Genomic DNA, 13,280 nt, shown 5'->3' with positions numbered 1-13,280 from the left:
ATTTCCACAGGATTCAATCCAATCATATCGCCTACGCACCGTCACATATGGCACCGCTCCCGCATCATACCTTGCGATACGGGTATTACACCAGCTTGGCGAGGATGAAGGTCATCGATATCCTCTCGCTCATCCCATTTTGTAAAATGCGACCTACGTCGATGACATTTTATTTGGTGCTGAGGAGATTGATACGGCCAAGGCGATGAGGCTACAGCTAGTCAACATGCTCGCGGCTGGCGGATTCAGTCTCCGAAAATGGGCGTCCAACGCTGCCGAGTTGCTGGAGGATTTACCTACAAAGGATCGAGCTATCGATATGGATTATTCGTTGGATGAGGATAGCAGCATCAAAGTTCTCGGCATAGCATGGGCACCTCAAGACGACGCCTTCTCCTTCCGTATTTTGCTCCCGCCCCCGTCGGCAGCTACTAAGCGCTTAATTCTCGCAACGATCGCCAGAATTTTTGACCCCCTTGAGTGGGCTACCCCGGTAATCATTATTGCTAAAATCCTAATGCAAGAATTATGGATTAGGACATGCGACTGGGATGAGCCGCTTCCCACTGACCTCAACGAACGGTGGAAAACCTATCGCGGCTCACTTCAGTCTCTCGACAAGATTCGGATTCCACGCTGGACCGGACTATCTAAACACGTCATTCACGTCGAACTCCACGGTTTTTCTGACGCATCGATTAAGGCTATAAGTGCCGTAGTGTACATGAGGATCACCTATTCGAGGGATGTCAAGGTCACACTCATCGCCGCCAAATCTAAGGTGGCGCCAATAAAAACTCTGCCTATCCCGCGACTAGAGTTAAGCGGTGCAGTATTATTGGTTCGATTGCTGCGATACGTTGTCGATGCGATGCAATCCCCGAATATTGCAATCCATTGCTGGACAGATTCGACAATCGTACTCGAGTGGCTCAAAAAACATCCCTCCACGTGGGCTACGTTTGTGGCTAATCGGGTGTCGAAAATTCAAACCGAGCTACCTTCTGCCACCTGGCACCATGTACCGACCAATTCGAATCCAGCGGATATTGCCTCGCGTGGCGTCACTCCTGCGGAGTTTGCATCTTGCAGGCTCTGGTGGTCTGGACCGGATTGGTTAGAACAGGCTCTGAGTTTATGGCCCATGTGTACTTCTAAAGATACCGGCGAAGATACCCGCGGCGTCTGCTCCGAAATCCGCAAAGGTGCGGTTCTCCACATCCGTGATTGGCCAAGCCGCTTGCTCTGGACGACCTTCCACATCGATTGTCATCGTGGACGCGTCTTCTTAGAGTGACCGCATATGTTTTTCGGTTCATAGCACGACCTCGTCTGAAACGATCTGGTGATGCATGACTCGATTCTCACATCACCGCCATTGAAGTGGCTGCCGCCCGGAACTTCTGATGTAAGCAGGCTCAACTCAGTTTTGTCTCAGAATATAAGGCCCTCCGACAAAGACAGCCTATAGCATCTCGAAGTCCATTACTGAGATTGACGCCGTTCCTGGACGAAAATGGCACAATCCGGCTTGGCGGGCGGCTTAAAAACTCACATCTCACATTCTCTGAACAACACCCGATCATCTTACCTCGCCATCGTATCAGCGAGCTGATCATAGAGTACGCCCATAAACAAACGCTCCATGGGGGCCCGTAATTGACTCTTCGATACATTCGACAGAATTACTGGATTTTAGGAGCAAGAAATCTTGTCAAGTCGACTATCCACCGCTATGTCCCGTGCACTCGCCAACGAGCGTTAACTACGACTTAGCTTATGGGAAACCTGCCTACTTCTCGCGTCACGCCATCTCGCCCGTTTCTGCACACGGGCGTGGATTATGCAGGGTCATTTGCCGTCTTTCTGAAAAGAGGAAGAGGGCATTCCTCACACAAGGCTTACGTGTCTATATTCGTTTGTCTCTCGACGCGTGCCATACATTTGGAGCTTGTCTCCGACTTATCCATGGAAGCCTTCCTCGCTGCATTCAAACGCTTCGTCTCGCGTCGCGGAATTCCAAGCGATGTATATAGCGATAATGGGACTAACTTTCAAGGCGCGGACAGGGAGCTGGCAACTACATTCCGGAACATAACCGGAAACCCAGACTTTGGGTCGCTTCTGGCTTCCGATGGGACTTCGTGGCATTTTATTCCGCCCGCTGCCCTCCACTTCGGGGGTATTTGGGAGGCCGGTGTGAAGAGCATGAAGCATCATTTACGACGCATCGTGGGCAAGCACACATTAATTAAAGAATTCGGCATTCTCCTCTGTGAAATTGAAGCCTGTCTGAATTCTCGACCGATATTAGCCATGACAAGCGATCCAGAGGACTTTGCGACGCTAACTCCCGGGCATTTCCTCATTGGAGCACCACTCCTCACCGTCCCCGAGGCATTGGTGATAGATTTGAACGAAAATCGCCTTTCCCGCTATCAACGAGTTCGCGCGATGCTGGAGCATTTTTGGATTGCCTGGTCCCGAGACTATTTACACACCTTACAGCAACGTTCCAAGTGAATGCGCTCTCTCCCGGATGCTAAATCTGGAGATCTTGTACTTTTGCGTAACGACTTATTACCGCCCTCCAAATGGGCTCTCGCGCGCATTACCTCTACTCAGCCCGGTGACGATGGACATGTCCGCACTGTTCATTTAAAAACAAAGGATTCCGCCTTCGTGAGACCTATATCACAAATCTGTCGTCTCCCGGTAGGTCAGGGTAATTGATTATGTGTCGTAATGTTTCGGATACGAGGCGGGCGGTATGTTACGGTTCGTATGTCAGAAACACACATATTCAAGCAACGTTACGACCTTTGCATTTTCGAGGATCATGAATCGATCTCGTGATCTATCGTTTCCTTCGGTGCGTGCGTCGTTCTTGCCGTTTCGCTGCGAAAGCTTGTGTTACCGTCCGAAAAGTCAGTCCGTATATAGATCGTCTAGCGTACGGATGTAATCGTTCGCAGTCTCACTCGAGTGTGTGTCGAATAGAATGCTCCCGTGAGCTAACTATATAGAAAGTTAAGACATTGTAAACGATTGTGAAATATACAGTAAAGTTGTTCAATTTTGACCAGTTAAATAGTGCATCATTACTGTTTCACTCCCCTTTCTATCATTTCACGAGTCCATCCATAATGCTCGCTCCGGCACAAAAAAACAACTTGAGTGGAGTGACAGAATCGGAGGTGTCGCTATAGAATAGTAATTGTACATTCTTTTAATATTTTTTTTTCCATACATTAAAGTAGAAGTATGTAAAATTAAATATTTCTGATTTTTCATGTAAAACTCTATAAATATTGCTTCATATTACTGTAGCTTTGAAGCGTTCTCGTAGATCAAAGCCTATTATAAAGCTCATGGTCACACCAACAAGACTAGCAAAAGAAAATAGTTTTAGTTTAGTAATTCCAAGTAATATCAGAGTATCAAAAAACATTGCTTGCATAAAATTTTTTATTGCATAAGAATATTACAAAAGAACATAAAAATGAATACCCGAAATTATAAAGTATATGGTACAAAAACTTACTATTTTATGTCATAAATTAAATACGAAAATAAAATTTATTAATATTTTTATAATGAAAATGGAAGCATCACCGTAACGTCCCCCCGAGTGTTTTTGCAAGTGCATGCTTTGGTACGGGAGTACGAACATCCTGATGCGGACGACACGAAAGTATTTCCTGATTGTAAATGTTGAGTAAGGTTTATTCTCGCCCTTCCACGTAAATAATGCTTTACATTCGTTAGAATACAATAATTGAGATTTGTGTAAAAAATTGTAAATAATGCTTGTAAATTACATAGAAATAATTACAAGTTTGACATAGAAGACTTGACGGCAAGTTTTCGAAGTAGGGCGCCAACACGTGAGCGTGAATCTCGCCGAGCACGGGAGATTCCATGCGCAATGGTGGGGGTAACATCGTAGAGCGTGGTGGGAGTAGACATGGTGTACGCAAAACTTGAGCGTCTCTGTCTAATTCTTGATCCTCTCGCTTATTTTCGGTCGCGAAAACCTCGTCGTACCTTAACTCTACACAATTGTTACAACTGAATATGATTTTCTTCGTTGCACGCACGTCATTTTGTATTCTATTGGTCTCTTTTTATCGTATACGTGAATGTTCGTACGATTGTACTCATCGTATAATTATAATAAAATGTATATTAGGCTTGACATGAAAAACGTAGGGAAGATATCGATAATTTTGAAATGAAAATGTTAAGATCTATGTTCACGATGCTATAACTCGGTCCGACTTCTCGGATTAAGAACTGTGTAATCAATCAGCTCGCCACTTTTCCGTAAAAGCTTAACGTTGATTAGCTACATACTTTTAGATCTCGGACCGATTTCTATCATCGCGGACACAAGTTTTTAAATAATCTTTTTTATTGTAATTAAAAGTATTGTAATGTTATTATGATTTATAAAAGCAATCTCTTCTTTGTGACTGATTCAATATCAATTGTGATTGATAATTTCTGGTCAATTTTACTCAACTGCGATACGTAAATAAAAATAAACGACTTTTATTTATATGAAAGAAACTCTAATATATATCTTCATGCAGCAGTCAAAATAAATTATAAATATTTTACATAAATCAATGCGTGCCATAACGTAATATAAAACGTGATTACACCTTTAAAGATACAGAATATAATTTATTTACAATTTATATTACTTCTTTTTGCAAAGCTGGAAATAACGTTTTTTTCTTTTTTCTTTCTTTTATCATTTTGAACATATTGTTTTTTATTTATTTCTCTAACTTGTATGTAGTACGAGAGTTCATACTAAACATTGTAATACTTCATCGGGAATGCATTGATATTATTTGGTATTTTCTTTGACAAGTGTAATCACTTTTTGTATTACATAATTCTGTTGAGAAAAGTAGTCATCATGAAACTTTGTAAAGAGTTTTTCAAGAATTTTATTAATATGAATTAATTCATCACAGGGATACATTAGGCACCCATTAAAGATATATTGATATGTATCAGAGAAAAGGACACAACGCACATTATAGTAAGGTGTGACAAAGATGCAATCAAAACAGTTGTAGCAACCTGAAATTATCAAACATTTTTCGCAGTTGGCAGGACAAGGTTTTCGCGACACTCGACGCGAGAAAGGGGCGCGGTTTCTGAGTTTCGTGCACACCATTTCTACTTCCATATCGTAGAGGCAGCCGCGTGGTGCCGCGTTTTATGGTCGTAGTGGATTGAGTGAAAATATTAATAAGACAGAAGTGAAAAAAAAAGAAAGTAAAAGGGGGAAGTGTACAGTAATAAGAAGAGAAAGAGACAGAGCGAGCGGAAGAAAAATGCAAAAAGAAGAACTGAAAGAGGGAGAAGGGGCAAAAGTGCCCACAAATCGGACGATGAGGAAATGTAAGTAGACCTTACCCTACATATATATAGTACAACGACGACGACGACGGGGAACGACGCGCGGTGACGACGACGACGACGACGACGGGGAACGACGCGCGGTGACGGCGACGACGGGGAACGACGCGCGGTGACGGCGACGACGAGGAACGACGCGCGGTGACGACGACGACGACGACGATGACGGCGACGACAGGGAACGACGCGCGGTGACGGCGACGACAGGGAACGACGCGCGGTGACGGCGACGACGGGGAACGACGCGCGGTGACGACGACGACGACGACGACGACGACGACGACGACGACGGGGAACGACGCGCGGTGACGGCGACGACGACGACGACGACGACGACGGGGAACGACGCGCGGTGACGACGACGACGAGGGAACGACGCGCGGTGACGGCGACGACGGAGAACGACGCGCGGTGACGGCGACGACGGGGAACGACGCGCGGTGATAGCGACGACGACGACGACAACGGGGAACGACGCGCGATGACAACGACGACGGGGAACGACGCGCGGTGACGACAACGACGACACATAATTTGGCATCTTTTTTTACCTTTTTTCGAATAGGTAATTTTGTACTGATATTATAGACCTGTATTATTAGTCAGCAATTGTAAGCATTTTATTAGAAAATTATTAATTTTATTTCCCCCCCCCCCCCAAAATATTCTATGTCGCTGGATTCCATCGTTTGGCTGCAAAGTACGGCTGTTGGCTTCAACCTCGGAAAAAAGTGAAAATTATTATACTACGTAGTGTAAATATTATAAATAAAATGTAATATAATTAATTACTGAAAATTTTTATGTTTGTATTGCAGCAAAGGGTGACGGCGATCAAGCTATGTGTACAACTAAACAGTGTGTTGGTTGTAAACCAACCACTGTCCAAACCAAAAATATGTCTCCAACGCCACCGCCACCACCACCTCCACCATCACCGCCTGCGCCATCATCGCCGCCGCCGCCATTAATGCCACCATTGGCGGAAATGTATAGCCCCGTGGCACTTCCACGATATGCAACATAGGAGGTTACCAGCGCCCAGTGTATGCCAGCGCCGTTTTTTGAATACTTGCAAAAGTATCGCGCGCCGCGACCACGACCATCGCCACCGCCAGTAACGCACAAGGTAACACGATATAAATATTATAAAAAATTATACACACGCACACAGAACGACAAAGAGAGAGAGAGAGAGAGAGAGAGAGAGAGAGAGAGAAAGCAGCATTTATTTAGCGCTCTGGGACAAGTCCCCTCAAGCGCTCTAGCAATTTTACAAAAGAAACAACAAAAGAAAACGCATACAGATATAATTATTAAAGCCACGCAGTTATAGTGCAATAATAATGTATTTGCGTGCATGTGCTTGCGTGTGAGCATGCACGTGTATATGTGTGAAATCGCATACAATTTCAATAGGCAGGTAAGCAGGCATGCACATGCACACACAAGCAAACATATAAACAATTTAGAAACCATGCACATCAACAAAGCAGGCAAGGTATCAGTCCCCGTTCTGTCTCAAGAGCAGGTGCGCATAAAGCATTTGTTTAAACCCTGTTATTGTGACTACATTGCGAATAGCAGACGGAATGTTATTCCACAATTCCGCTGCAACAGAACAGAAGGATTTTTTATAGATTTCTGTACGGCACAGCGGTAGAGCGAGCAAATCCTCAGATGCTCTTGTAACCCTGGTCGATTTCTCAGTGCTGAGCACAAACATTGAGAACAAATAATCCGGTCTCTGGGTCTTCATGATAGTGTACAATAGGCTTCCGATGAGATACTGACATCCGGCTTCAGCCACCGAAGTGCCCGATAATGAGCTGTAACATGGTCATACCACCTTATGCCATTGACAAATCTCAGACCAGCATTCATGGCCCTGTATAGCCTAAGATTTTGCTCTGCCGTGATGTTCGTAACCACCGTGCAGCAGTAATTAAAGTGCGGAAAAATCAAGGCCTTCACAAGTCTAGATCTCAGTGTCTCTGGTAAAAGGTGTCTGCTCAGCCTCAGCTGATACAAGACTGATCTGACTTTCATCGTTACACTTGCTATTTGTCTATCCCACGATAGATTGTTAGCAATTGTCACTCCCAGATATTTAATGTGTGCTAAAAATTTAATTGCAGCATCCCCAACTGACAAGTTCGGCAATAACGTTACATCAATAGCATTAATATAGCGAGCCGAACCAAAAATGATGGCTTGCGTCTTGGCCGCGTTGAGGATGAGCTTGTTGGAAGCCGCCCATGCCACTATGGAGGCAATGTCCTCATTTACCCTGGAGATGGTCTCAACCAAGTCACAAGGCTCGCAGTGCAGATATATTTGCAGGTCGTCAGCATAGAAATTATATTTGCAATATTTTAGAGCATTCTTGAAATCCGCTAGATAGAGAATGAAGAGTAACGGTCCCAGTACTGAGCCCTGAGGAACACCCACCGCAACCGCTAACTCCCTGGAAGAAACCCCCGTCGCACCATCACAGACAACCTGCGCTCTACTACTCAGATACGATGCCACCCAACCAAGTGCAGGGCGCGAGAAACACAGACTCTTTAGTTTGTTAAGGAGAATATGATGTTGGACCCTATCAAACGCTTTTGAGAAATCAAAAAAGACTTAGACCGTGACCTTCCTTTGATCCGCTGCATGTCATCCAGCGTACGCAACAGACACGCCTGTGTAGAGAAGCCCCTCCTATAAGCAGCCTGATACGGATCAAGAAGATTTGAGGCCTCTAGATATGAGCAAATTTGCTCTCCCACCAACCTTTCCAGTGCCTTTGACAGAGAAGGAAGAATGGAAATTGGCCTGTACTGCACCAAGGTTGGATTCCTGATCTTCGGGATCGGACACACCCGAGCTGTCTTCCATTGCGCAGGAAATGCTCCCTGCTCCCTAGAGAGAAAGAGAGAGAGAGAGAGAAAGAGAGAGAGAGAGAGAAATAAAGAGAGACTGTTTCGTTACAATCGTACACACGCGCTTGCGCGCACGATAGTGACGATGCAGTGTGTATGTGTGTATATGTGTGCGTGTATACACATACTAATGTTTTTTTTTGCAGCAAATCAAGAACATGTTGCGGCGCGCGATGCAGAAGGCGAAGAAGAATGGTAAGTATATGCAATCTAATAAAAAAAGAAAACGGAAACTTTAAAATGTTTTAAATGTTTTTTTCTTAATTTTGCAGGATATATTGGCGCGCCACGTCACAATCCTTCGCCGACTACTGAGGCATACAATTCACCGGCCACTCAGACGCATTATCCGCCACCGGCTACTCAGGCGTACAATCCGCCGTCCGCTCCTCAGGCGTACAATCCGCCACCTGCTACTCAGACGTACTACCCACCGCCCGGTCTTCAGGCATACAATCCGCCACCGGCTACTCAGACGTACTATCAGCCGGCTGCTCCTCAAGCGTACTATCCGCCGCCTGCTCCTCAAGCGTACTGTCCGCCGCCTGCTCCTCAAGCGTACAATCCGCCGCCTGCTCCTCAAGCATACAATACACCGCCTGTTCCTCAAGCGTACAATCCGCCGCCTGCTCCTCAAGCGCACAATCCGACGCCCACTCCACAGGCGTACAATCCGTCACCGGCTACTCAGACGTACAATCCACTACCCGCTCCTCAGGCGTACAATCCGCCACCGGCTACTCAAACGTACAATCCACCACCGGCTACTCAGACGTACAATCCACCACCCGCTCCTCAGGCGTACAAGCCGCCACCCGCTCCTCAGACGTACAATCCACCACCCGCTCCTCAGGCGTACAAGCCGCCACCGGTTCAAGCTGATGAACGGTTTTAAATAAAATATATTTTCTTCATTTATTAAACTTTAATGTATTAATATGTGCTCCCAAAATTTAAAACATAAAAAGTATAGCATATAGTTTTGGTCAAATGTGTTTTGTAAAAAAAAAAGAAATTTTAATCCTTGCATTACATGTAATAAAGAGAGTGTATCATAATCCGTAATAAAAAACTTACTTCTATATTATCTGTATGAAAATCCATTGTTTCTGTGATATTTAATTCAAAAAAATCAAAAATCATTTCCCGCAATGCATCATTACTTTCCTTTTCTATGTAAGCATCCATCAACATTCTAGACGAACCTAATACAACGAGCTTGCCATTATTGTTTTTTACACAATGATAAGCACAGATTGGCCTATTCATTGGAATAGCGATTGAACCATTGGATAAAGTAACAACAGATGGTTGCACTACATTTTACGTTGCACCATAAGGATATAAAAATTTTATACCACTAAAATAATCATTTATTAATAATTGCAATTACCGCAAGTTGAATAAGATTTTTTTGTTTTCTTGAAAACAAAGATGAGAGATAAAAGATGTCATTTCTCGTAACAATCAGACTCTCCAGATAAATTTGCAGTGCTATCAAATTTATAGACACAAGGAAAGATAAAGAAATATAGGAATATAAAATTTTTACACATTGACATTTTTTACACACTTACATTTCTTTCGAACATATTGACAAGCGAGCAGGAGAGCGTTACATTACCGAGCACACTCATAAATGTATCATACGATTTTACCCTTCGACTTCTGCGCCATCTGCGAAGAGATTTATCAACTGCTGTTGGGTGCCATTTTGCTCTGTTCATGACAGTTCAGCTTTGCTGAGCGAAATATGCATGTGGTAAAAGCACATTAGCGTATCTTTTTTGTTAGGTGTTTAGTCGTAATTTCACAGTCAGTGTTATTCATGCATGTTTTCTGAGGTGCGCTCTACTATCATTTTGTACGTACGCAACTTCTGTATTAAGGTAAAGTTAACCTCAGGTACGGCTATACGAGTGAATTTTTAATGATTTATTAATTTTTGTTCGATTTTCTTGCAAAATTAACCATAGCGCACCTATTTTTCACGCGTATTTCAATTCTAGAAAAAGTTTTTGTGATTCTGTAAAGCCAATTCAAAGATATGTACTGCACTGTAAATGTCGGTAATTCGCGGTACTTTAGCATCTTCTTAAGGTTAAAAAAAACAAAAAATTTATTCGTTAGATGAGTGATCGTTGTTGACAAAGTAATAAATCAGAAAAGAAAAAGTAAACAAAAAAAGAGAACGGCTTGCAGGTGTCGGAATAATCGCTGATAATCAGAGCGCAAGCAGCGCAACAGGATTAATCCGAAATAACGCGTGAATGGTTACTAAAGGCTCGTTCACAATACATATCTAACTAAACGGAATAACTTACTTAGACACTTAAGCTCGGTGGGGAAAGAACAATACACGTAATACTGCTAGGTGGGTTACACGGACCTTTAGTCCGTACGGTCGGGGAAGTCGCGGAATGTGACGAGTTCGTCGCAAGTGCGTGCGCGTGCGTGGACGATGCAAGTGCGGTGCACGGCCGGTCGGTTCGTTTCTGCGGTTTTCCTGAGCGCGCTCCTATGCAGAGGAGCGGAGGATCGACAGGGCGCGGATGCCCTGCCGATTTCAAGGTTTCGAAAGTGATCCAGGTTCTCTGGCGTCGAGGTATTCGAGGACGATGGTGATTGTTCGAGAATGCTCGGCCGGTGATAATGACGAGAATGCTCGTCGAGGATCTCGGAGTTGACTGGTCGAGAATACTCGGCCGAGGATGACGACAGGAATGCCCGTCGAGGAACTGTAGAGCGACGAAAACGCTCGTCTTCAGGGAGCGATCGAGGATGCTCGGTTGCTTTTAGGCCAGGTCGGAGAATTGGACGGAACGCCACGTTCGGCGCGCGTGTCGCCGCGTGATCGCACCGCAAGGTTAGGCTGTGCGTGCACGTGGTTTTTCGCCACGCTCGGTGTCTGGTGGATGGACGGCTTGTGGAGGCGCGCGGATGGTGGAGGGGTGTATCGTTACACATTTAATTTAGCTTTTAACAATGATTTTGACCGAGACCCCCCCCCCCATATACCAAAGGAAACTTAAATAAACAAACTGCAACAAGAAAAGAAAAATCTACTGTGACGAGTTTGTGGAATAGTAAGATACATTTCTTTCTTAAGAAATCCTAATGGATTCAATACTCATGTATTGGAATGAAAAAAGTATCGGATCAATCTTTCTTCCAAATAAATGGTAACATATATGTTTCAAAACATTTCAAATAATTTTTTTCAGAAAAAAACATTTTTTGATATTGTACTAGATGCCAATTTACTTGTTGTAAGTGAAGTCAGTGATTCAAATGAAGATATGATATAACATGAACAGTTTTTAATTTAATACAGATTTATCCTATAATTAGATAGATATCTGTGCCTATAATAAAAAGGAGATGTAACGCACGAAGTGTGCTGTCGTTGTCGAAATGTATCGCGGGCTTTGTTGCCGCTTTACCGCGTTGCCAATTGGCTGTGGCTGGTTGACGTGGTCGAGAGAGTCGAGATCGTGACGTGAGTTTCGCCGATGATGATGCTAATGACGTTTTGCGTTTTGACGTACAGCGGGGTTAAGTGGTGTATGCACGCGCGCGAGGTTAGTGACGAGAAGAAATGTGTACGTTCTTCCGGGCAACGCGTATCGCGTCGTGCACACTAATTATCAATATTATATACGTATAATTGCTGGTGTTGCTGTCAACGAATGTGTCTCACAATCAGATAAGTTTTTTGAATTTAATAACACATTTTTATTTCTCATATAGGAAAGTAAGTATTATACATTAAGTACGTAAATACTTTGTGTTACATTTCACTTTTAGGACGGGATATAAAAATGATCAGAGGAATGAAAGGTGAAAGAAAGAAGGGTTTTAATATACGGATAAAAGGAAAGAAATAACGGAGGAGTCTAAAATCAAAAATCAGAGAGAAAGAGAGAGAGAGGCTATACATCATAAAAATAAAGTAACTTTTAATATGATAAAAAAATGATTGTTTCAGATAAGTTTTATTAAACATTCTTATTTATGGTTGTAAAAATTATTATTATAAAAAATTGATACCTTGTGTTGTACTTTATTTTCAGATAGCAAATATGTTTAACATTTATTATAGTATTGTTATTAAAATGCTCTTTTGTATACAAATATTATTATTGTGAGGTTAAATTTGAAAAAGTATAAGAATGACTTAATGATAGAAAGAAGGAGGAAGTAAGAGCTTTGAAATACGGATATTTAATTGCTGCGGTATTGCTGTCAACGAATATGTCTCAGATAAGTTTTAAATGAAAAAACATTTTCATTTCTTCATATAAAAAGGCAAGTGCTTTAAGTACGTGAATACTTTATATCATATTTCATTTACAGGACGAGATATAAAATGATTAAAGAAATGGAAGTGAAAAAAAGAAAAAGATTTCAGTAGAAAGAAAGAAAGAATAAGGAACAAGACAAAAGTCCAACATCAAAAATCACCCAAGTAGCACATATACGTTTCAAAAACGTTTTATAAACGTTTTTCCGAAACGTTTTATTACCGATTTCTAGAAACGTTTCTCATGCGTTAAAATGTCCACTCAGTTAAACGTTAACTGAAACGTTTCTTTTCCGATAAAATAACGTTTAAGAAACTATTATAGAAACGTTTTTTTACGGATAAAGAAATTTTAAAATTTCTACTTTTTTAGAATTTCTAATTAATTGTCAAAAACAGTTTTCTTAATGTTAAATAAAATAGAAATGTTATTTAAAGTAAAAAAAAAATCGGGAATCTTTCTAAAGAATTTTTGGAATATTCAAGCTGCCACCCATCCAAGTCGTAACCTCGCCCAACATTGCTTGACCTGCAAGACTGCTGCGAACTGATGTCTGGTGATGATCTGTGAACACTTTGGGTTAACATATGTATATCGAGGCAATATA

The 13,280-nt window shown here is 42.6% G+C and overlaps 3 protein-coding genes across 3 annotated transcripts; all 3 read left to right on the top strand.

The window, feature by feature from the left end:
- The first annotated feature begins 205 nt into the window (after window positions 1-205).
- Window positions 206-1,297, top strand: LOC105194386. Its single transcript, XM_011159269.1, has one exon. The coding sequence runs from the start codon at window positions 206-208 to the stop codon at window positions 1,295-1,297; it is 1,092 nt and encodes a 363-aa protein (XP_011157571.1).
- Window positions 1,298-1,968: 671 nt separating this feature from the next.
- On the top strand, window positions 1,969-2,523 carry LOC105194384. Its single transcript, XM_011159267.1, has one exon. It carries the CDS (start codon window positions 1,969-1,971, stop codon window positions 2,521-2,523), a length of 555 nt encoding a protein of 184 aa, XP_011157569.1.
- Window positions 2,524-8,527: 6,004 nt separating this feature from the next.
- On the top strand, window positions 8,528-9,264 carry LOC105204258 (extensin-like). The gene is made up of 2 exons (XM_039447601.1): window positions 8,528-8,564; window positions 8,642-9,264. Exons 1-2 carry the CDS (start codon window positions 8,528-8,530, stop codon window positions 9,262-9,264), a joined length of 660 nt encoding a protein of 219 aa, XP_039303535.1.
- The last annotated feature ends 4,016 nt before the right edge of the window (window positions 9,265-13,280 follow it).

The sequence above is a fragment of the Solenopsis invicta genome, chromosome 3 (genome assembly GCF_016802725.1).
Source record: "Solenopsis invicta isolate M01_SB chromosome 3, UNIL_Sinv_3.0, whole genome shotgun sequence".
Taxonomy (NCBI): Eukaryota; Metazoa; Arthropoda; class Insecta; order Hymenoptera; family Formicidae; genus Solenopsis; species Solenopsis invicta.
This window is presented reverse-complemented; position numbering and strand designations above follow the sequence as displayed.

Excerpts from the sequence above, each read along its gene's own strand:
- LOC105204258 (XM_039447601.1), top strand. The coding sequence starts at position 8,528 with ATGTTGCGGCGCGCGATGCAGAAGGCGAAGAAGAATG. Across the intron at positions 8,565-8,641 it reads GCAGAAGGCGAAGAAGAATG|GATATATTGGCGCGCCACGT; the intron begins GTAAGTATATGC and ends TTAATTTTGCAG.
- LOC105194384 (XM_011159267.1), top strand. The coding sequence starts at position 1,969 with ATGGAAGCCTTCCTCGCTGCATTCAAACGCTTCGTCTCGCGTCGCGGA.
- LOC105194386 (XM_011159269.1), top strand. The coding sequence starts at position 206 with ATGAGGCTACAGCTAGTCAACATGCTCGCGGCTGGCGGATTCAGTCTC.